Source organism: Phytophthora ramorum, assembly GCF_020800215.1.
Source record: "Phytophthora ramorum isolate Pr-102 chromosome Unknown Phyram_PR-102_s0013, whole genome shotgun sequence".
Taxonomy (NCBI): Eukaryota; Oomycota; class Peronosporomycetes; order Peronosporales; family Peronosporaceae; genus Phytophthora; species Phytophthora ramorum.
In genome coordinates, this window is record NW_027150659.1 from 280,717 (window position 1) to 305,522 (window position 24,806).

Consider the following 24,806-nt stretch of genomic DNA (forward strand, 5'->3'; position numbering starts at 1 on the left):
GTCCTGTGCGCCGCTTTGGCTGCCATTGCCGCCGTGCAAGGTCAAGAAACGCCCAAACCGACTGTGAAGTACATCGATTACTCGTCCTTGACGAAAGCTCCGACCGCGGGGTCTCACGCGCAAGAGCAGCCTGTCCCGCTTGTGACACCTTCGCAGAGGCCGGACCCACGCGCGACGGAAGCTCCGACACCTGCACCGACGCTGCCTCCTACACCGGCGCCGACCCCGGCACCAACACCGGATCCTGGTCCGTGGGTGACCGTGTGGATCGACCACGACCAAGTTCAGCCGTTCGCACAACCTGAACCTATCACGATCTCCGAAAAGTCCGGTGTCAAGTTCAAACCGCAGATTCACGTCACCAATGGATGCCACCCGTACCCCGCTGTTAACTACAAGGGTGAGACCGGTGGTGGTCTTAAGACGAAGGGCGCTCCCAGTGCTGGATGCAAGGGTTCCGGATGGGGCTCCCAAGTGTATGGGCGTGCGGCATGGCATCGCGACGTGTGGGCCATCATGTACTCCTGGTACTTCCCCAAAGACTCGCCTTCTACGGGTCTAGGCCACCGCCACGACTGGGAGCACGTCATCGTGTGGATCGACAACCCGGATGTGGAGAGCCCCAAGATCCTGGCCGTCACCCCGTCGGCGCACAGTGGTTACTCCAAGCAGGTTCCGCCCAATGCCGACTCCGTTGATGGTACGAGTGTCAAGGTCGAGTATAAGAGCAAGTGGCCGATTAACCACGCCCTGGAGTCGACTTCCCAGGGAGGTGACTTCCAGGACCTCATCATGTGGGACCAGCTGTCCGAGGAGGCCCGCCGGGCTTTGAACTCGGTGCTTTGGGGCGATGCGAACACACCCATGAATGATGGCAACTTCCTACCCAAGCTGGACAAGGCTTGGCCCTTTTAATTGGCAAACGTGCATCCGGGTTGGTGTGTGAAGTTGTCACGTGAATCTAGCAAACGGTAGTGTCGTAGCAGGCGCTTTGAGTGTTCCCTGATCCAGCCAAGCGATCGTTTGAATTCTCGGAACCTCGCCCCACGGACGTTCTTTTAATTGCCTGGACATGTTCTGGCGGACTAGAGTAATCTAACGAGGCCACACATCATTTTGTGTTACCGATGTATCTAAAGCTTTTGATTTTACTCAGAGAGGAAGACGATAGGATATGGCATGGAATGGCAGCATCAAGCATCAAGTTCCCGACCCAACGTACCCGACAACCCAACGCATTGAAAATACTGGACAATGGGCTCCAAAAACTAAAGAAGCTCGAAGACGCAGTAAAGACGTACCTCCGAATCGACAGTGTGGATAAAACAATCCAGAAGTCCCTCAGTGCAAAACCAACGACAACACAGAGCGACAGCCCCATCCAGGAACTGGATCAAGAGCTACAGCGCTTCTTCGTTGTGCAATGGAGCACACTAGCAAAAGCCGACCTGGAAGCAGTTCGGACACTGACACAAACCCACAAGACTCGACAATTCCGCCTGCAACAACCCAGCACAACAACAGACCCGATGCAAAGCTACTTGTCCAACTTCAAACTACGAGATCAACCAGAAGCAACACCACCCAGACAGATGAACGACATCAAGTCGCGTCTTTCATACAGATGTCCCCGCCAAATCTGCAAAGGTCGGTCCAATAAAGACTGCGAGGTTGCAAGATTCGCACAGGTGTCATATAGATGCAAAAGTACTAAGTTACTCTGAATTTATTGTTTCCATGTGCTGAAAGCTTCCCGCATCGCGACATTTTCCCTCCATGCTGCATCTACCTCAGTACATCCCATCCCGACCAATTTCAAATCCCATGCACATCTGTACTACCTGTGCGAGGTAAATTGCTGCTTGCAGTTGCAAATTTACTGAGGACATCTGTATTATAAAACGGCTTCTATAGAAAAAAACATAAACATCACATAGAAGGCCACTCACCACCTGATCTAAAACTTTTGCGTAACGCATCTCCATGGCGTTTATTGCGGTACTTCCCGTTACTAACAGATTACGGAACCATACATACCGTATGTACATGCATTACGGGACGGCAGATTACGGGACCCATATATTACTGGACGTTGATTGCGGGGTGGTAGAATATGGGACGGCAGCTATTGCCTCTCCGATAGTTCCCCGGCGAAGGGAGAATGGTGAACCCAATAAAGACTGCGAGGATACAAGATTAGCACAAAGTCACTTTCAAATCAGCCACCGAAGCGTCACAGCAACCGGGGGTCACGAACAAACCGTGGGGACTAGGAGTGACTGTGGTCATATTTTGGGTAGACCACCCAGTTGGGTACATCGTACCTAATCAAAGTTCGAACTTAAGCGGCGAACTCGGCGAAGCGTTCGGATTCAGCGAGCAAAAGACTCAGCGAGCGGCGGAACTCGGCGAGCGTATTCCATTTGCGAGTTATTCCAAGTGGGAGAGAGATCGGAGTGAAGGGTCGGCAGAGATCCATAACGACCCGACTCGGCGAGGATAAATTAGGAAGCTGAGTGAAGAGTCGCAGGGAGATCTATAACGACTCCATTTGACTAGGATCGATAGGATATCAAAGGAGGGAGCCCAAAGGGACTCCCCGAAGACACAGCTATATATCAAAACAGAGCAGAATCTTCTAAGTCCAAGAACAGCGTATACTTTTCGTTAAGTCCCTGCGTGGGCTGAATTATGCCTGCCGTCGTTCTCCGAGAGGCATAGCCTGTAGGGGAATCGACTGGTAGCGCCAAGAGATCAAGGTCGGCCCGGAGTGGGCACTTCTCGCTACCAGCGAAGACAAACCTCGTCGAATCGACGAGTCGGTGGGTCTGCACAACCCAGGACACCGCAATCTTCAAGCTGAGCGTACTCTGCGCTCGGTGACCTGTAAAAGCGCTCGCGCGCTGACGTCAATTCTTTAGTGAAGCTTACAGGGTTTGAGGAACGGAAGCTGCCCCGCTCAGGCAAGCTTCTGGAGTTTGGACTGGTACTTAGCGAGAGAAGGGCCTCAACTGGACCCGGCTGGGCCGAACCGCAAAGGGAACCAACAGAACCCTGCGCAAACCCAACAACACCGACCTAACTTGCCGACTTGTTGTTTTGTTGCGTGGAAACCGCACTAACGACGTTTTCTGTGAATGTGGAGAAGTGACCAGAAGTTTTAGGAGATGGATTGATCGTGTCCGACCAGGTGATTGGTTGATGGGTACGGATGGATGGCTTTGGACCTGGGATGGGCGGCATCAACGGTCGGACGACCGGATGGTGAATGTGAAGACCATCATTCCGATCTTGGCAGATTTGGTCGCGGTAGTACATGAGTTCAGATCAACCGATCGGATCAACATGGGTTCCGATCGACCGATCAGTTTGACATGGGTACAAATCAGCCGATCAGATCAGCACGTACCACAAATACCGGCACATCGGAGGTCCAAGAATGTCAGCAATCATGAGATACGCAAGCGAGATGGGGGATAGGCACGTAGTTCTTAATGGATAAACAGAGAGAGATTTTCCTTGTAGCACGCAAGTGGTCTTCCGAATTCCGGGGAAGGAAGTATATTGGCCTACCCGACGACCGGACAACCACCTGAAGTGACTCAAGCGAGAACGCGGAAGCCCCTGGATAGCTTGGCCAGGTGCGCTCCCCTTCTCCCTCCAACTCATCAAGACCCCGCCATAGGAGGCGGCAAGCATCGAAAAGGACCCCGTAAAGGACACACCCCGTGATCGATCACACACGATCGACACCCGAACCGACTGCTGCGTGAAGCATATCCGCGTGGCAGCCAACCACCCCCCATACCTGAAGGGCCCTCAAGCCCCAGTTCTGCCCTGTTCACCACTGACTTCCCTCGCGTGATTACCGGAAGAGCGTAACCCGCCTAAGCCGTCGGGTACACAAGGTGAGCTACAAGGTCAAGATCCGCCGGATCAACGGAGTACCCCCTCCGACAGTCGGCAGTCCGGGCAACCGTTGGTGAGTTGCGATCGCGTCAGCAATTTCGTGATCCCGCTCCACCACAATGGTGCGCGTGCCCGGATCTTCTGGTAACTCACAGGGATTTCACCGTGAGTCTACTCAAGAGGATGTCAAGAGCAAGACAGAACCAGGAATGGAGTCGTCGACGGAAGATGGATCGCCGTCGACGGCGCTGAAAGCGCCAGGATCATCTGATCGACAGAGTGCCGGGAGGAGCTCTGACGATGCGAAGGAGGCGGGTTCAGAAATGGACCTAGAAGAGAAGCCTTACCCCCCTCCCCAGGCCCCTACGGGGGCCCCCGCCGGATGAAGGTCCGACGGTGAAAACCGAAGGACTTTCATCCACAACTACTCCTCCAACCTCTCGATCGGCACCGAAGAAGAAGTCGAAGACATCGCGCATGAAGATGAAAGCGCCAGAATCGGATGCTGAGGACCAGACGGACAATGACGGCTGGACAGAAGAGCAGTTGGAATCTGTTTTCTATCGGAAAGACCTGTACAAGTTCCTGACCGAAGATCGAACGATGAAGATCATGCAGCTGAAGCTGATCGGCGATCTCCAAGGTCCGGTGAAGGCACCCAGAGAAGTGTCGAACAAGTTGGACGCAGCCAAAACCCTGATGCGAATGCTCAAGGAGGCTGGAATAGTTCTTGGTGCGTTCGATGCGAACGAACTGTTTGATCTGGAACTGGAAACGATCAGAGAGGCAACTCTAACTCTCTTCGCCAAACTGACGCCTATGGTGGGCAGCGTGGTCCCGATCCAGCAAGCAAGATTGCCTACGGTCCGCAGCCAGACGGGATCTTCCCAATACGCGTCTGCCACGTCAGAGGCGGGGTCAGACAGCTCGGTTGAATTGCAACGAATGACACTCGGGCCAGTTGGAGTAGCCATGTTACGATCACACAAAGATAGATCGGAAGTCAAGACATCAGCTGACCCAAGATCTGGCCAAGCCCAAGCAACACCCGATCGCATGCAAACCTTTTTCAATGCAGCGATGGAGCGTTTTCTGAAGGAGCAACAGACGCCGGCAGTCCCGCAGACGGCCGATCGTCCTGTTATCGATCGGACCAAATCGCCCGGAGCTCAAAACCTCGAGATGGAATCAGTGGAATCAAACCACGTGGTCCACTCTCATCCAAGCGAATACGATCCGGATGATCTGAGCGTAGGAACTCCCACTCGCGCAGCGGTCGCGTCCGCCGAAAATTCTGGTGGCAGATCGCTCTCTGCTACTCGAATCAAAGTGTCGGCAATCTCGGAGCTAAAGGAGTTTTCCGGAAAGGACAATGACGAAAACCGCGCCAGGGGTTGGCTTAGCAAGACGAAGTCTGCCTTCATCCGCGACCAAGTACCCGATAGCGAGAAGTGTTTGGTGTTCGGCGATCTGCTCAAGGGACCAGCGCGTAGCTGGTACCGACAGCTAAGCAGAACCACACGGAGTGACTGGAAGAGTTTATCTCAAACGTTCCAGACGCAATACTGTGGCAGGGGAGTATCGGTCGCGAGACAATACTACCATGCACGGAAGCGATCGGAAGAATCGCCGCTGGAATATCTGCACCGTCTCAACGTCGCCGGTCTAAGAGCGCATCTTCCGATCAAGGATGGGTCGATCGAAGTTCGACGTGAACACGTTGATCACTTCATCGAGACTCTCGACGATCGCGACTTGGCTAACCAACTAGCCTTGCTGAGGGTTCCCGACGCAGACACCTTGGAGGAGACGCTACGGGCGCGACAGAGAGCCAAAGCCCGACAAGGAAAAGCGGTATATGGATCGATCAAGCCGAAAACGAAGGCGCCAACTGGTGTCGCTCCATCTGCAAATGCTCGTGCAGTTCGCGCGATCAGAAAAGCAGCGAGTTCGAGTGATTCCGAGCCAGAAGTCAGCGGATCAGATGGAGAAAGCGATCTATGCAAGATCCACCTGGCCGCTACGGCTGATCAAGGGGTGCGATCGACGCAGGAGCAAGATCAGCGACGCCCAAACCGAGATGCGAACAGCCGCAGACACGACAAGCCGACTGGGGTACCGGAAGGAGAGTTGCCGAGGAAGCCGTGTTCCCACTGCGGATCGACCAAGCACACCGATCTTGGTTGCTGGAAACGTCTGACGTGCGAGAAGTGCGGCAAGAAGGGTCACCCTACTGACCGCTGCCTCTTCGTCTGCAAGGCCTGCGGCGAGATTCACGGAGCTGGAGAATGCCCGATGGAGGAGTTTTACAACTTGATCCTTCAGTGGTATAACCCGAACAAGCACGGCGGGATGCTCCCACAAGCAGCCGAGAAGATGTTAAACTAGATCGCTCGCCGGGTTTGAATCCGGTACGAGACGAGCGTTCTGAGTTCTGCATCTATGCATATGTCGAGAAACAGTCGAAGTCAGAGGTGAGTAAGCTGATTCGGCCGACGGACAATACATGTGATCTTCATGAAAAGCGTACCGTGGCGATCTCCAGCATCCACCAAGTCGACGAATATTCGCGATCGGAAGTGACGATGGCCTTGGATCTCTTGCATGGAGAATCCCGAGGATATTGGAAATATCACGTGCCAGACAAGAAGTTTCGCCAGGCGAAAGCCGTGGGGAAGATCAACAACGAAAAATCCACTCTGCTGTTTGACAGTGGCGCCGAGGTGTCCATTTTGGATGCCGCCTTTGCTCGTAAGGTTGGGTGCTACATAGATAACAATCAGGAGTTGGAGTGTGAGGGTGTTGGTAAGAATCCCTATATGGCTGAAGGACGTACCAGAATCAAGATCACGCTCGCGGGATCGCTGGTGTATTACTTCGATGTTTGGGTTGGACCACCCACTGGTGGTCAGGATTTGATACTTGGTATGGACTTCATGGTGCCAGCAGGCATTCGTCTTGACCTAGCTGACGGATCGATCAATCTCCCGGATGAGGTGCGAATCCAGTTAGCTGGACGGCGGCAACTCTTCGGAGAGAAGGTGCAACCGATCGATCTGGGCGAACACAGTGTGATCGAAGTTGGACGGTCGGTCGAGCTCCGGAAGGGACTCATTCTCTCGGACCATAGGAAACTCTGGGTCACCCGTGGTGATCGTTGGGTGCCGAGCCTGGTGGCTGGACTAGGGAAGACGTGTTATTTGAAGGTCACGAACGTCAGCGATCAGAAGCTGATACTCCAAGACGATACGCTTGTCGGCATGTGGCTCTCTGGTGATCAAGTACCTCGCATTCCAGGATTTGTCCTGATCGGCTCACGTCGATACAATGAATGGCAGAATTTAGCGTTCCAAGCGACAACCGATCAGGTCAGCGACGAGGAACCTGAACCTTTGCCAGAAGGACCAATGGTGGATCGACCTCGGTATGACCTGCCGACCAAAATCCTGCGACGTGATCATGAAGGATCAAGACCTGTGGTGGCTTCGGTGATCCCGTCCTCCTCAACGGGGGCGATCGCTGGTACGGACTCAGCTGAGGAAGTGCAGATTGGTGAGCCTAGGACTCCAGAAGACGAAGAGGTGTGTTTCCATGAAGGTGGTGCCTTGTTTGCGGAAGACGTTGAAAGCCAGATGGCTATCCTACCCGAAGTGCCAACCACTACCGACGAAGTCACGATCGAAGACATTCAAGTAGGTGATCTGGAAACGAATACACCTGAGGAGATCGATCGACTTCGCCAGATCATCTGGCGGCGACGACACTTGCTGATCGGTAAAGGGAACGCCCTTCTACCCGCTGCGATTGGTGCGGTGTGCGACATCGACGTTGGAGGAGCCGCTCCCATCGCCCAACGCGTGCGGAGGGTGGCCCCTCAATTCCGAGAGAAACTGTCTGATCTGATCAAGAGTTTGTTGTCCGCGAAAATGATTGAGCCATCAACCTCACCATGGGCATCCCCGATCGTGATCATCATCAAGAAGAATGGAGTCGACATCCGGCTGTGCATCGACTACCGTTTGGTGAATAGCCTGACCAGGTTGATGGTATATCCCATGCCGCTGATCAACGATCTCTTGGAGGACTTGGACAAAGTACTCTGGTACTGCTCTTTGGATATGGCTAGTGGTTTTTGGGTGGTCTCCATGACGGAACGTGCACGGAAGATCTCCGCGCTCGTTACGCCTTTCGGACTCTTCGAGTGGACGCGTATGCCCTTCGGGCTGAAGAATGCCCCACAAATCTACCAGAGGCTCATCGATAATGCTCTGTACGGATACCTCCGGATAAGCCCTGATCGAGACCACGCGGAACCAACTGACGTGTTCGAGAAAGGGGAACCCGAGGCAAACCCGGGACCTTCGGTACTGGGCAGGCGATCGTACATCGACGATATCCTGATCACCGCTGACACCTGGGACACGATCTGCGAGAAGGTCGAGGCTTGACGCTTGCGAGCGATGGAACCTGTCGATCAGCGTGGTCAAGAGTTTCTGGGGACATCGGAAGGTAGAGTACTTGGGTCATCGGGTATCGGCCGATGGTTTGGAAGCCAATCCGAAAGATCTGGAATCGCTGGAGAAGCTGTCGTTTCCGAAGACGTTGCGATCGATGCAGTCCTTCTTAGGAAGCCTGAATTATTACAGTCGCTTCATTGAAGACTTCGCCGTTTACGCCGCGATCTTATACGAACTGCGAGAAGTGGACTTCTACGAGATGCACCATGGGAAGCACGGAGACCAAGCAACGGAGTCCGATGATCGGTGGACCAGAGCAAGAACGGCGTTCGACCTACTGAAGGCCAAGCTTGCGACCACTCCGATTTTACGACACTTCGATCCCGATCGCCAGCCTGTGATCGTGGTCTATGCCAACAAGTGGGCTATCTCAGCTGCGTTGGTTCAGGAACATGATGGTATGTATTGGCCTGTGATCTTCACCAGTCGTACGCTGAAGTCAAACGAATTGAATTACGGCATAGTGAACAAGGAAGTTTTGGCGCTCCTCCGGATCTTGGATGTGTGTTACACGTTCCTGACCAACCGATCGATCAAGGTGCTGTCGAGGTACTCGACGCTCGCCTGGTTGCTGAATTCGTCTGGCTTCCAGGGACGATTGGGACGATGGGCAGCTCTGCTATCCGAGTGGACCTTGGAAATCCGGAAGTGCTTGAAAGGAGAGGACGAAATCCTGGGCGCGATCGCCGCCAGCATTACACCCCGAGCGGAAGTGGACGAGGCCTTGATCGCGATTGCACCGGTGAAAGAGCCCAGACGAACGATCGTGATGGCCCCGCCGACGGTAGAGCTGGATGAAGAGTTGCTCGTCGTCAGTTTTGATGGGTCAGCACGCGTCAAGCGGAGCGCCGGAGCGTATAGTGCAATTGTCTGGAAGCTCCCGGAGTGGTCGATCACATCTGCCGCATCCGAATTCGCCGACGATCTGACTGTCAACGAAGCCGAATATCGCGGACTTCTGCTAGGCTTCAAGCTACTGTCCGATCAGAACAGGGGGCGAGTTGTGATCTGTGGAGATTCCAATCTAATCATCCGACAGATGCGTGGTGAAATCGATTGCAAGGCACCGGGTCTCCAGATACTACGTCAGAAAGCGATGGATCAAGTGAAAGCCTGGCCGAAGCACGAATTCCTCCATGTGAAGCGCGATTGGAATCAGAGCGCCGATCGGTTGGCAAGTGCGGCACTGCAACGAGAAGCAGGCGCGATCGTAACTGATGAGGGCGAAATTGGCGATCTCGTCACGATCAACCGCCTGGGCGAGTTGCTCCACCCGAGTAATGACGACCCCGTCGTTCAAATATCAGCAGTGACCCGATCAGCCCGACGGCACCGTCAAGTGCCGGCAGCTATGCAAGAAGAGATCGTCCAACGCATGAGGAGTGAGAGGTTAGTACAAGCTCAGGATGAAGAGAAGTGGATCGTGGACCTGAAGTCGTACCTACGGGGCGACGTAGCAGCCTTAACTACCAGAGATGCAAAAGCGTGCGCCAAGATCGCTGGAGATTACGAAGTGGGGGAAGACGGCATGCTGTTCTACTGTGTGAACACCACCCGATTAGACGAGGACCGAGATTCGATCGCGCGTCTGGTGGTGCCTGCAACGTTACACCAAGATTTCCTTCACCATTATCACGCCAGCCTTGAAGGAGGGCACCAGGGAATCGGGAGGACGTACCAACGGATCAAAACACACTTCCACTGGCGGGGGCTGCTCAAGAGTGTCCAGCAGTTTGTGGGTGAATGCGTGGATTGCGAGACAGGGAAGGGGCGCCCCGTGGTTCAAGGAGAATCACCTGGGAATGTACGGGCCACCTACCCCTTCCAAATCATCGCGATGGACCACATCCCATCTCTGCCAAAATCGTTCAAGGGCAACACGGAGCTTCTCGTGTGGGTCGATCTGTTCTCAGGGTACGTGATCGCTAAAGCCGGCGCGTCTCGGACAGCGCAGACCATCGCGGAGAACTACGAGGAATGCGTTTTCCGCCGTTTCGGAGCCAGTGAAGCGATCCGACATGATCGGGAGCCCGGTTTTATGTCTAATTTCTTCCGCGCATTCAGCCGTATAGTGGGACAACGACAACGAGCCACCATGGCCTATCGACCACAAGCAAACGGTACCGCTGAGCGGATGGTGCAAACGCTTACCTGCGCCTTGAAGATGTACGTCGCCGATGTGAATCAGCAAGACTGGGACGAATACGCGGAGCGCCTGACTTTCGCGATCAACACTGCTCACGATCGAGTACGAGGAGAGACGCCGTTCTACCTTGTCCATGGCTGGGACCCACGATCGACATTGGAAGCGTCGTTACCGTTAGGCAGCACGCGACGTCGCGATCGCGAGCCGCGCAGATGGAGATATCGTATCCAGCAACAGTACCAGCGAGCTCGCGAGGAGGTCAACGCGCGCCTGAAGGAGGCGATCCAAACGAGAGCCGATCGCCACAACGACGGGATAAGGCCGCACCAGATAGAGGCCGGGTCACAAGTGTGGCTATATTTGGATCGAGTTAAGGAGGGCTATGCGCGAAAGCTGGCGCACATGTGGCACGGACCGTTCCGGGTGCGCGAGATGATTGGCCCCTACGCGGCCCGGCTAGAGGTGGCCGGCACCGAGTATCGTCTTTTTCCAATTGTACACGTCTCGAAGCTCAAGGCCGTGAAGGTTTTCTCTGATCGCCCTGACGTGACGCTAGCGACGGACGAGAATGGTCGATTTGATTTTGATGAGGCGTTGTTGCCGGAGGACAGCTGGGAAGGTGATCGGAGCGATGACGAGTTTGAAGTGGAGCGGATCGCAGATGTCCGATCGGGTCGTAAGACCAGATATGGACGCGTCCATCGGGAATTCCAGGTCTTCTGGAAGGGATACACCGAACCGTCTTGGGTCGATGAGGCTGACCTCAACTGCGGGGCGTTGCTGCACGAGTTCGAGCGCGAGCGTACTAGACGGAATCGCTTCGGAGTGATGCAATCGCACGAGGCAGAGGAGGACAACTCGTAGCGATCGCTGCGAGTTGGGAGTGAAATGAGTGCAGGGTGGCTGCACTTAGGAAGAAGGAGGACAACTCGTGGCGATCGCTGCGAGTTGAGAGTGAATTGGGTACAGGGTGGCTGCACTCAGAAAGAAGGAGGAGGTATATGTACAAAATACAAGTGGCGTGAAGGGGGAGAGAACCGACTACGAGGTTCGATCGACCCGATCAAGGAAGACAACTGGAGAAAAAAGAGGTGAAAGTGGAATTACATGCAGACTGACACTCAGGTGTACGTTTAACGGGATGCTGGGATGACGAATTTACCACGAAGACGCGCAATACGTTGCGCGGGATGCGATCGGATGTCGTGACGGTATTGGACCCGCCAGGGCTCAGCCAAGTCCGCCTCTTGGACTGCGGTGATCAGATTCGTCGCCTGCGAGTTGCCATGCTGCCCTGGATGCCACATCTTCTCCTCACCCGGCCGAGGTCGGTGCATGAAGAAAGGATCAAGCAGAATGTCCAAATCACACCGACCCTCGACCAGTCCACGCAAGATCGTCCGAAGAAAAAACTTCCAGCGAGCACCGAATCGTGATTGCCGCTGTTTTCGGGTAGCGGCGAGAGTATCCAGGTAAACGTCCCCGCGACGACTGCTGGTGCTGATGGAGAAGTAGTGCAACGACTCCCACACGGCCTGTGCATGCTCGTGTATCAGGGCCGCATATTGACGAGCCATGGTCGCAAACCAACCCACGAGCACGAACGAAATCGGAGTGACGGCAGTGTGGAAGGTCTCCCAGGGGCGCGTCGCGTACAACGCCCGGACGTGAGCCGCGCTGATCAGATCTGACCGCCAAGCATGATCGCGTGGAGCATGAGCTGCACGCTCAGGGATCAACCAATTACGTGGCCGACAGAAGTGGTGGAACAGCAAGTCCAAATCCAATTCGAGGACACTGATACGACGTATGTATCGAGCGTCCCACGGGGCGACATCCGCGGCGGGGCGTCGCACGCGCTCGCGATATCCAGGAATCCATTGATCACGAGGCACAGCTGTGCCTTCCAAGCGATCATACTCCTGACGCCCCAGTATAGCATTCCGATGCGTACGATCGCGACGGGGTACGCTGCCGTCAGTGCCTGAAGAGCCAGGTGAGCCACCACCAGGTGGAGAATCGGCAGGACTACCGGGAGAGTCAGGTGAACCACCAGGAGGTCCACCAGCGTCGTCTGCCGGGCCCCCGGTGTCGGAACCAGAAGAGCCAACGTTGATCGGTCGATGGGGCGACCCTCGGGGCGAAGAGTCACGGGATTGTCGACGTCGACGATCAGACGCGCGAGAGCGAGAAAGAGCGGCCAATGTGTCTTCTTCGTTATCACTCAGATCAGAAGTGACCTGTGGGGAAGTGGCTCTGCTACGACTGCCTCCCCGACGTCGTCGTCCAGAATGATGCGAAGAAGTCGTCGATGGAGATTGTGAATGACGACCAGAAGACGCGTGGCGAGAACGTCGTGATGACGGCGGAGGTGATTGTGAAAACGATCGTGTACGCCGCCGACGAGAAGGTTGCAGATTCAAACGCCGCGAACCGTTTCCATCCTCGACGCTGGCTTCGTCGTCGTCGGCATCTCCGTCATAATCGCCGTCTTCATCGACTGCACCATCCCCGTCGTCGGCCTCGCGTCTGTCTTCACTCTCATCTTGGGGATTGCCACTGGGTTGGACAAAGGAGATCAGCCCTGCCACGCGTTGGCGGATGGCGTCACACTCACGGACAGCTCGATCACGCGAATCAATCAGTGCCGCGCGATCAGCACGGGAAGCGGTCAAGTCTCCAGCCAGGGTGGCATTCTCCCGCTGTAAAACTTGCACGCGATTGCGATCGCCCTGGAGGCGAGTAACTTCGCCTTCCAAGCGAGCGATGGCAGCCCTCAGAGAAGCCACAGTGGAACCTGGAAGACAACAAAACGACATACAGTTAGCACAGAATTTGACATGGACAGATGACGCATACGTACGGGAGGACAACAGCAAAGTCGCGGCCTGATCGCGTTCGGTGATCGTCCGTTGGAGTTGATCTCTGACCGCTTGGAGCTGAGTGGAGGCGTCGGAGGCCTGACGGCGAAACTGGTCGCGTTCAGTGTTGCTACGCGCCACATGGCGATGTGTAGCCGAAAGTTGGCGGTCCATGTCGCGTTGAAGGTCACCAAGGCGGTCTCCGAGGCTCTTGACTTGGGTCTCATAGTCTCGCACACTGGTCTCCAGTTGGCGGCGAGTCGACTCGGACGTTTGCAGATCGCCACGGGAACGCTGTAGGTCAGCAAGCACCCGATCGCGACACGTACCCAACTCCACCAAGTTTCGCTGCTGGACCACTATGTGACGGCTGAGACGAGAAGATCGATTTGATCGCGCTCGGGGCGATGGTGCGTTAACTCGCGCCTGCAGATCGGAGACCTGTCGCTCGAGAGCGCCGATCCGGTCGTGGAGGAATACCACATCCTCGTCGTGCGACCGACGTTCTGCGGCGAGCAACGTGCGGGCTGTGTCGAGAGCACGGCTGTTGTCCAGTCGATTTGCCAGGGCACTATGGGCGTCAGCTAGCGCAAGACGTGTACCCTGATGATCGCGAAGCAGCGCCGAATACTGCTCCTGAGCGGACTGCACGAAGGTCGTCGACGACGAGTACACGCGATCCAGCTCTTGCTCCAGTTCGTGAGCTCGGGCCTGCAAGGCGACGTGATCTTGCGCCAAATCGGCGTATATTCCTTGGACCGCATCTTGATCGCTCAGGTGGCCGAGTATCCGGTACAACGTGGCGCGCGACGCCTGCAGTGTATCGCGATCCGCTTGGGACAACGTGGTGATCGACATCGGGACGGGGGCGGTCGCCGGAGCTTGCGCAGCCGGTGTAATACCGGCTGGAGGCGATGCAGCATACGCACTGAGCCCACGCAGCGTGCCATGGCGCAATGCCTGGGGGATAGCGCGTGTAATGTCTGGGACGACGGGAGGCAACGCAGGTTCGGCGACGATTATATCAGGAGAAGCAGTGCTTGAAGCGGATGAAGGCGAAGGGGTTGTCGACGATCGGTCGCTGGATGACATGGCGGAGGCAGATGGCAGATGGCCGTGAACGGCGCACGAGCAGACCCGGTCGGAGGAGTAGGTGCACGGCGGCAAGTTGGAGACTGTGGCGAGAGTCGAGTGCTGTACAATCGCCTCTCGCACAGGGGGCGGTTGTGGAGAAGTGACCAGAAGTTTTTGGAGATGGATTGATCGTGTCCGACCAGGTGATTGGTTGATGGGTACGGATGGATGGCTTTGGACCTGGGATGGGCGGCATCAACGGTCGGACGACCGGATGGTGAATGTGAAGACCATCATTCCGATCTTGGCAGATTTGGTCGCGGTAGTACATGAGTTCAGATCAACCGATCGGATCAACATGGGTTCCGATCGACCGATCAGTTTGACATGGGTACAAATCAGCCGATCAGATCAGCACGTACCACAAATACCGGCACATCGGAGGTCCAAGAATGTCAGCAATCATGAGATACGCAAGCGAGATGGGGGATAGGCACGTAGTTCTTAATGGATAAACAGAGAGAGATTTTCCTTGTAGCACGCAAGTGGTCTTCCGAATTCCGGGGAAGGAAGTATATTGGCCTACCCGACGACCGGACAACCACCTGAAGTGACTCAAGCGAGAACGCGGAAGCCCCTGGATAGCTTGGCCAGGTGCGCTCCCCTTCTCCCTCCAACTCATCAAGACCCCGCCATAGGAGGCGGCAAGCATCGAAAAGGACCCCGTAAAGGACACACCCCGTGATCGATCACACACGATCGACACCCGAACCGACTGCTGCGTGAAGCATATCCGCGTGGCAGCCAACCACCCCCCATACCTGAAGGGCCCTCAAGCCCCAGTTCTGCCCTGTTCACCACTGACTTCCCTCGCGTGATTACCGGAAGAGCGTAACCCGCCCAAGCCGTCGGGTACACAAGGTGAGCTACAAGGTCAAGATCCGCCGGATCAACGGAGTACCCCCTCCGACAGTCGGCAGTCCGGGCAACCGTTGGTGAGTTGCGATCGCGTCAGCAATTTCGTGATCCCGCTCCACCACATGAATCACAACACCACCCTTCCTTCTGAGGCTCTGCGAGGTAGTAGTTTGTGCGTAGAGCATTCTAGCCGTAGTAGTGCTGGGTTATTGCTGGTTGGCCTATGGTAACCACGGTACACAGGGGAAACAGCCAACCCGGTGCATGAGCGAGGGCTAGGACCTCCAGGTTCTGTTGCCTGACAAAGTCTACTGAGTCTGCGCGGAGTGGGTGGTGGTGGTGAGAGTATGGCTTACAGTTTAGACGTGTTCCTACACGACATTACAGTTGAGGCATACGAGGATTTCGCCTTCCCATGGGCATGCTGCGTAGCAAACCGCCTACTTGCACTGCGTACGGCGGCAATTCAAGATCTTGTAGAGCAGCAGATGAGGATTTTGTAGAGCGCACTGTGTGCAGAATATAGCTTGACCCTTGGAGGCCTTGAACGCTTTCGTATACTGGATCAAAATGAGAGCATTGCTCTCGTTGAGCTCAGTACAGATAATTGACTGCGGTATTTTGGTGGGGAGTAGAAGAAGAGGAAACGAAGTGAGTGGTATTCGGCTAAGAACGATTGGGTGGTTACTTCACCATTGCACGGCGTTATTCACAAAGTCAACACTCAAATTCAAAAAGTGCGCACTCAAAATCAAAAACCTGTCAGATGTATTACCCTTGAAAATGATACTACCTCTCAGATCTTATCCAAAATTACGTCCCAACTTCCATATGCTCAAAGTGCAGTGCGTGCTGGTGATGAGGCAGTGAATGGCAAAACACTCGATTGCACAGCGCTGGAGTCACCACTTCGGCAAACAGGGGGCCTGTAGCGAGCTTGAGATACCCGGCGCGATGCTCCGTAATCGTCGTGCCGTCAGGGACGCGCAGGATACCAGGACGCTGTCGCGCGAGAAAGCGTTTCACAGCACTCTTGTAGACAGAAAATACATTCTCTATCGGGTTCAGCATAGGGGAGTATGGCCCTAGCTTCAGCATCTCGGCATCTTGGAATTCCTCCTCGGCGAACACATCCTTAGCGTTGGTGTGGCACGGGGCATTGTCGAGCACGAGCACGACTTCATCCAGAGGGGTGGAGGTCTTGATGTGGCGCAGGAATCGCCTGATAAACTCGTTCGCGAGTCCAGCAGTAAACGAGCCGTACTGCGAGTCTTGGTAGGCTGGGCCAGTACTCGAGATAACGGCAATAATATGAATATTTTTACCGTTACTGGAAACACCAGTCTGTACTGCGCGCTGCCCCCGCTTGCTCCTGCCACGCCCACGTGAGCACCACAAGTTAAAGTTCGTTTCATCCAAATAAAATACCTTCTTGTCGTTAGCGAGAGCTGCGTAAAACTTGATCACGTACTCGTAGCGTTTCTGCTTGTTGATTGAGCTGTTGCGGTTCGCAACGTCGCGGTGAAACTTCTTGAGAGTAAAGCTGCGGGCATCTAGAGCTCGCCGCACGGTCTCCCGGTTGACAGCCTCGAACTTCTGCTCAACAAGCTGTACCATCTGGACTAGCGTCAACTCTGGCATCGTTTCGATCTCACTGAGCAGGTAATCGACGTGAACAACAAGTAGCTTTTTTGATGACCCGCCGCGTTAGTGTTGGTCACCACTCCAGTCTCCAGTCGTCATGGCCGTCTTGATCCAGCCCCATGCAGTACGCTCGTTGACGGTGTGGAGCTCCGCCACGGTTTTCCAGTCACCAGCGTTCTTTGCCACTCGCAGGATAGCCGCACGCACCTGGCTTGGGTACGTCTTGTACTTGGTAGTTGGCATGGTGTCAAAACGGAAGTGAGACTGTTGGTTATGCGAGCGCATGCTTCGCACCAAGTTTCCCGTCATCGAGAAGTGCATTTGGCACCAATCAATATTCCTATAAAAATAAAAACTTCGTTGACGATAAATTTATGCAGTGGCTTTTGATTTTGAGTGCGCACTTTTTTGAATTTGAGTGTTGACTTTGTGAATAGCGCCGTGCAATGGTGTAGCGACCAGAGAGGAAGTAGACGGTCGTAAAACGTCTGATTGGCTAAATGGACAACTAGCTACGAATTTGATTCGATAAATTTGGCTACCGCTTCCTTATGGTTGGCTTTTGTGCATTTCGTGGCTGTGGTGGTTGTGTCGCTTCGTTGTTCCAATGCCCTGACGTTTTGTGGTTGTGTGTGCACTAACGCGCAAATGTGCAGATTTTTGCTTGCTTGTGCAATTCACCAATTGTTATAAAATTCACAGGTCTATTGTGTTTTCAATGTGCTGTCCTCCTCAGAAGGGCGATCGTTAAGCATCTCCCCCAACTTGCAGTTGTACCGAGAAGGTCATATTGTGTACGAGACTGTATACATGCTTCGGATACTGATATACGGTGAGAGTGTGCTTACCCTTTATTACGTACCCCCCCCCCCCCAGGGGTAGAGCCAGCACCAAAAACTGGGGGAGGGAGCATGCACCGCCACTTTGACTGAAGATTCGCTCCTGCCCCCCTCCTCCCGGCGGAACCCCGCAGTCAACTACAACCAGCAACAAGTTCAGTCAACTTTGACCTTCTCCGCGACCTATTCCTTCGTAAATGCTCAAAAGGTTTAGATTGTACGGATGCATCCGGATAGCATGAGAAGTGAGCCGACTCAGGACAAGAAAACACAATGTATCGAGGAACAATCTTAAACCCCAGGAGTTATAGCAAAACCAGGACGTGACAAATAAACTACAGTGTACTTTTGCAATGCAAGCGCTGTACCCGGAATTCACAATACATGTACAGCGAAGCGCGGCACTCTCTCCGGTACCATTTACGGACGATAACTCCTATTATTTTAATATCATCTTAAGCTACACGTATTGGTTAGCTTATTGGTTTCCAAAGCTGAGAGGGTTGAGCCATCTTGAAGACAGTACATGTATAATAGTCACAATAATACATGTATTGTAGGTATATGTACACACATCTGCCACGTTGTAACCACATGCCAGCGTCTCTTTTGTGTGCCGGGCGCACAGCAAAAGTAGAGCGGGTGTCCTTGTATGCTTGCCTACTGTTTGTCTGCAATCCGTCCTATCGTTAAGATGTGATTCGGAGACACGACGAGATGTGCTGCTTGATGCGGTACATGTACGGTACTGTAGTACCCCACGAATCGTCAATGCAATCATTGATAGCGTGCTCGAATTTTTAGAAAAGAGCAGTCTCTCACAGGACAGGTAAGATTAAAAATAATCTAAGATACTCTGAAATTAAACAATCACCAACTTCGGCACAAGCCGCTATTTTTCACAACTACATGTACTCGAGTTGGCCTCATTGTCCAGTACATGTACATGTATGTTTGACCCACCTTCCTTTGAACTACGACGTCACAGGTCACAGATCACGGGAGTATATCGTATCGCATGCCTCTGGTCTAACAGCATGATAACTTTTAATGATCGGGTGCAAGCTGTCTCTTTGTGTCGGACCCTCAAATGAGTCGCCTTGACGACCCGGAGGGATAGCCTAACCTACTCTTTTTCTCCGCTCCATTCCGCAATTCTTCCACCGAGACGCGAATCAACAAGCTCCAGGTGTGGAGATGAAGACCCACGTCGTCCTCTGCGCCGCTTTGGCTGCCATTGCCGTCGTACAAGGCCAAGAAACGTCCAAGACGACTGTGAAGTACATCGACTACTCGTCCTTGAAGAATTTAACGAGAGCTCCGACTGTGCAGCAAGACACGTCGGGGTCTCAGGACCAGCAGCAACAGCAACAACAACAACCTATCCCGTTAGTGACGCCTACGCAGCGGCCGGACCCACGCGCGACGGAAGCTCCTACGCCTGCACCGACGCTACCTCCTACGCCGGCACCGACTCCCGCCCCGACTCCGGCACCAACACCGGATCCTGGTCCGTGGGTGACCGTGTGGATTGACCACGACCAAGTTCAGCCGTTCGCACAACCTGAACCTATCACGATCTCCGAGAAGGCTGGTGTCAAGTTCAAACCGCAGATTCACGTCACCAACGGATGCCACCCGTACCCTGCAGTGAACGAAGCTGGTGAGACCGGTGGTGGTCTTAAGACGAAGGGCGCTCCCAGTGCTGGATGCAAGGGTTCCGGATGGGGCTCTCAGGTGTACGGACGTTCCGGTTGGTACCAGGACGTGTGGGCCATCATGTACTCCTGGTACTTCCCCAAAGACTCGCCTTCTACGGGTTTAGGCCACCGCCACGACTGGGAGCACGTCATCGTGTGGATCGACAACCCGGATGTGGAGAATCCCAAGATCCTGGCCGTCACCCCGTCGGCGCACAGTGGTTACTCCAAGCAGGTTCCGCCCAATGCCGACTCCGTTGATGGTACGAGTGTCAAGGTCGAGTATAAGAGCAAGTGGCCGATTAACCACGCCCTGGAGTCGACTTCCCAGGGAGGTGACTTCCAGGACCTCATCATGTGGGACCAGTTGTCTGAGAATGCCCGCCGGGCTTTGAACTCGGTGCCTTGGGGCGATGCGAACACGCCGATGAACGATGGCAACTTCCAGAACAAGCTAGGCAAGGCTTGGCCCTTTTAAATGTTGGTGGTGAAAGTAGCCAACGCAAATGTAATAACACCAGCGCCCGCGTATGGTACTATCTATCTCTTGCGAATCCCCATTATTGAAAGTTGCCCTTATCTCGGTGAGACCGCACAGCTCAAGATCAGTTTCGTCACTTCCCGGTGGTTTCGTGGAGATGCCGTGGCCTTGAAGCGACGGCCAAAGCTCAATAGGAGATTGCAAGCACACTGAACCAGCATGGGGTGCTGTTCCAATAAGCAGCAGGTGGGCGTCAAGGATGAAGCTGCATCGCAAGGTGTGGCACCAGCTAGTTCTCGCAAGTGTCGAGATGTGCTCTGCGTCCTGTTTTTCGCGGTGTTCTGGGTGGGCATGATCGCTATCGCCGCCGTTGGGTTCATGCACGGTGAGCCCAAACGACTGCTGTACGGATCAGACTACAACGGCAGCACCTGTGGCACTGGGGAGCAAGAAGAGTATCCGTTGACGTTTTATCCTCGGATCACGCAGGACTTACTGGAACAAGCGTCAAACCCGTCACTGTCTCCGGAAGACTTCTCGTTCTACGGAGTCTGTGTGGAGAGCTGTCCGGATGCTGGCTCGTACATTTGCAACTACGAGGCCGAGAACGAGATCCAAAACGATCCGTCACTGACGACCGATGAAGAGCGAGGACGAGAACGCAAGTCGAGGGCGACGAGCTTGTTGGTTCTCCCTAGCGAAAAAGAATGTTGGCTGGTTGCTATGTCAAGTGAGCAAGTGTTTTATCGGTGTCTTCAGCTGACGGAATCCAACTCGACGTCTGTAGAGAAGTGCGTGGTTCCTGGAGATGAACCCGAGTACTACGACGAGGTAAATGGCGTACAGGTGCCAAACGACAAGTGCGAGATCAAGCGAGTGATCACAACTTCGGAGGCACTGGGACCGGCGCAGGAGAACCCTCTATACTCGACGCTGCAGACAATGGGCGCTACCATCGGGCGCGTCATCGGTGACTTGCAGGAAACCTGGCCGGTATTCCTTACCTGCGGTGGAGTGCTGGCCCTTGTTCTAGGCTTCGCGTTTGTAGTGTTGCTGCGCTTCTGTGCTGGGTGCATCGTGTGGATTATGCTTTGGAGTTTCGTGTTGCTGCTGTTACTCTTCGCCCTGATGCTCAGTGCAAAGGGTGGAATCATCGGTAGCTCGGAGCTCAGTGCGATCACTGCAGAGCTGGCAACGGCGGCAGCTGCGGCTGGCGTAAACGCAACGGAAATGAACGTGACAACGATCGAGCTGCCTCAAACTCTTCGCGCCAGCGAGGACAAGCAAAAGGCGTACGCGGTAGCAGCATACGTTTCGTACGTTCTAGCGGGGGTCGCTCTTTTACTCGTCTGCTTCTTCCAGAAGAAGATCCGTATCGCGGTTGGCATTGTGAAAGAAGCATCGCGCGCGCTGCAGCACTTGCCTCTGCTAGTGTTGTTCCCTATTATCCCGTTTATCATGCTCCTCATGCTCTTCGCGTACGCTGCAATTGTTGGAGCGTACATCTACAGCTCAGGCGAGATGCAGTTGGCTTCACTTGCAGGCGAACTGGCCGACCAAGCTGGGCAAAATGTAACAGCGGAGGCAACTACGACGCTGAGCCAGGTGAGCCCTGACCAGACGATGAAGCTCTTGGTGGCGTATCACTTCTTCGGTTTCCTGTGGACGGCGCAGCTCATCAACGCCATCAGCATGTGCACGATAGCCGGCGCCGTGAGTCGCTACTACTGGAGTCGCAACAAGACCAGCGAGGAAATGGGGCCCTTCCCTGTGCTCACTTCCTTCAAGAACTGCTTCCGCTACCACTTCGGGTCGCTGGCATTTGGCGCGTTTATCATCGCAGTAGTGCAGTTCATTCGTGCTGCACTGCTGTACCTGGATCACCAAACACAAGACGTGCAGAAGTCCAACCTCGTGCTCAAGGTCGTCATGAAGATCGTGCAGTGCTTTCTTTGGTGTCTCGAAAAGTGTCTGCGCTTCCTGTCCAAGAACGCCTACATCCTCATCGCCATGAAAGGTCACAGCTTCTGTTCGTCCGCCAAGGACGCGTTCAAAATCCTGTTGAGCAACATCGCGCAGGTGGGTGCCGTGTCGACGGTAACCTTCTTACTCCTCGGCGCTGGGAAGGTCGCCATCGCTCTGAGCTGTGCCATCGCCACGTTCGCCTACTTGGAGAAGAACAGCGACGACTACGGTGTCGGTGGCGCTCACGAGCTGTCGTCACCGCTGGCACCGATCCTGCTGGCGCTGCTACTCGGCTGGTTCGTAGCGTCCACACTCCTGGGCGTGTACGAAATGGCCATTGACACGATCCTGCTCTGCTTCTGCGAAGACAAAGAGGTGAACAAGACGTCAGGTCAGTACTTCATGAGCGACTCGCTCAAGAAGTTCGTGGCCAGCGTCCAGGTCTCCAAAACCGAGTCCCCAGCCACCGACATCCAGGAGTAACCACTGCGTAGATAGCAACAAAATACACTTGCATAATGTATCGACCAAGTTGAAGTTACGGTCCTTTATTCGAGAGGTGCCCAAATCAAGTTTTGACCAATAGCTAATTGGGTACCTTGCTGAAAATGGGCACAAATCTCAACATGACGTTTTTGATGCGCGGCCGGCGCGCCGAGCTGCTGGTGGCTTCGGCCATGACAGCGTATGTGTTCCTGTGCCCCTTCGCTAAGGTTGAGGAGAGCTTCAACCTGCAGGCGACGCACGACTTGTTGGTATTCGGCGCTCGGAGCGTCGAGAAATTCGACCATTTGGAGTTCCCGGGAGTGGTGCCTCGCACATTTTTGGGCTCTTTGGCGGTCGCCAGCGTCAATGGGCCCATACATTGGGTGTTTATGATACTCGGTGCCCCAAAACTCTGGATGCAGGTAGCGACGCGCTGGGTGCTGGGCATGGCGACGCTGGGGGCTCTGATGTTCTTCAGTGACGGTGTGGGGATGCGCTTCGGCCGAGACACGAGTCGCTTCTTGCTGCTTATTTGTGCGTGCCAGTTCCACTTGGTGTTCTACATGAGCCGCACATTGCCAAATGTGTACGCATTGGTACGTTGGTAGAATGGGAAGAAGAATACGTAGAACCAGGTAGAGTGACATTGTGTGTTTGCTTTTGTAGGTGTTGGTGCTGTTCGGACTGGGCTTCTGGCTTCGAGTATGGTGTCTTTTGATAATTTTTGACGATGGCAGTTGGTTGACTCGGTGTTTGGTCTGTTGTTGACGAAATGCAGGACAAGTGGCAGCGCAGTGTGTTCCTGTTTACCTTTGCGACGGTCGTGTTCCGCGGAGATACCATTGTGCTCTTCGCTCCATTAGTGTTGAGCATGCTGTTGTCGCGTCGGGTCTCGTTTTTCAAGATGGTGTGGTGGGGCCTCTCGGCGGGAATTGTGTCATTGGCGGCGACGGTTCTCGTGGACTCGTACTTCTGGCAGCGCTGGCTGTGGCCCGAGGGCGAGGTGCTGTGGTTCAACACGGTGCAGAACAAGAGCAGCGACTGGGGTGTGAGTCCACCGCTGTGGTATTTCACTTCGGCACTACCGCGTGCACTGCAGGCGACAGCGCTGCTACTGCCGCTAGGTCTCAGGTTCGTGATGTGCTATGCTTGCAAAAGTGTTATTTTTCGTCTTGGGGACTGATGAGGTTGCCGTGTTTGCAGCACGCTGCTCCCGACCCTGTTGAAGAGTCGATCGCTGCATGACATTACGTGGTCGTTCAAGACGGCGCCGATTGTGGACTGGAGCGTGTTGTCGCTGGTGTGGCCCGTGTTCGTTTACCTGGCGCTCTATTCGTTCCTTCCCCACAAGGAGCTGCGCTTCATTTTCAACGCGATCCCGATTCTCAACATGGTGTCAGCGGTGGTAAGTTTGCTTGGCAGGAGTACTCTATGAGCTTGGAAGACTCAGATCAGTGATGTTGCCGTTCCAAAGGGATTGGCGAAGCTCTACCGGAGCAGAAGCAAGGTAAGCTCTACAGCTTTTGTATTTCTTCGTTTATATGCTGACCTCTTTTGTCTACATTCTCTAGGCGCGACTTCCTTTTGTTGGCGCTATTGGTTGTCTCATGATCACGGTTCTTGGCACGCTTTTCCTGCTCACGGCTGCTTGGTCCAACTACCCTGGTAGGACTATTCGAGCCGCCACCTTCTCGATTGATTTCTCTCACACTCTATATCCTAGGTGGTGAGGCGTTCGTGCGTTTGCATCACGTTGCAGCGAACGAGCGCGATTTACCTCGCAGCGTGCACATCGATGTCCCCGCTGCGATGACCGGTGTGTCTCGTTTTGGAGAAGAGTTCCCCGCCTGGAGGTGTGTACCCCGGCAGCTACTACCTAATGCCGTGGTACTTGTTGTTAATGTGCCCGTATCTCTCTTTGTGCAGCTACTCGAAGGACGAGTCGGTAACTACAGTCGATCAGCTGAAGCAGTTCAACTACGTGCTGACAGCGAAGGACCCTACACTGCTTGAAGACGACTTCCAATACGTTGCTGGGTTCGATGCGTTCGCTGGTGTAGGAATCGCCAACCACCGCGTCACCCTCAAGACCAAGAAGATTGTCTTCTTGATGCGCAACCGCGACATCATCGTACCTGCCCAGGCGTAGACTGCTGCAAATGCAGACACAGTACGAAGCGCCAATCGAGCCAAGCCAAGTTCATTCAAATGGTAGCTAGTAGCCTTAGCTTTTGTCGTGACGGTAAAGTTGCTCGATTGGCGAACA

General features: G+C 54.4%; 2 protein-coding genes across 2 annotated transcripts; both read left to right on the forward strand.

Annotated features, from left to right (window-relative positions):
• Positions 1–20,308: 20,308 nt before the first annotated feature.
• KRP23_11796 (Choline transporter-like protein 2) lies at positions 20,309–22,537 on the forward strand (the record flags this gene model as incomplete). Its single annotated transcript, XM_067882374.1, has 1 exon — positions 20,309–22,537. The coding sequence occupies one exon, from the start codon at positions 20,309–20,311 to the stop codon at positions 22,535–22,537; it is 2,229 nt and encodes a 742-aa protein (XP_067739967.1).
• Positions 22,538–22,692: 155 nt separating this feature from the next.
• On the forward strand, positions 22,693–24,689 carry KRP23_11797 (putative Dol-P-Man:Man(7)GlcNAc(2)-PP-Dol alpha-1,6-mannosyltransferase; the record flags this gene model as incomplete). The annotated part of the gene is made up of 8 exons (XM_067882375.1): positions 22,693–23,136; positions 23,207–23,242; positions 23,319–23,671; positions 23,744–23,945; positions 24,015–24,047; positions 24,112–24,205; positions 24,264–24,393; positions 24,467–24,689. The coding sequence occupies 8 exons, from the start codon at positions 22,693–22,695 to the stop codon at positions 24,687–24,689; spliced, it is 1,515 nt and encodes a 504-aa protein (XP_067739968.1).
• Between the last annotated feature and the right edge of the window lie 117 nt (positions 24,690–24,806).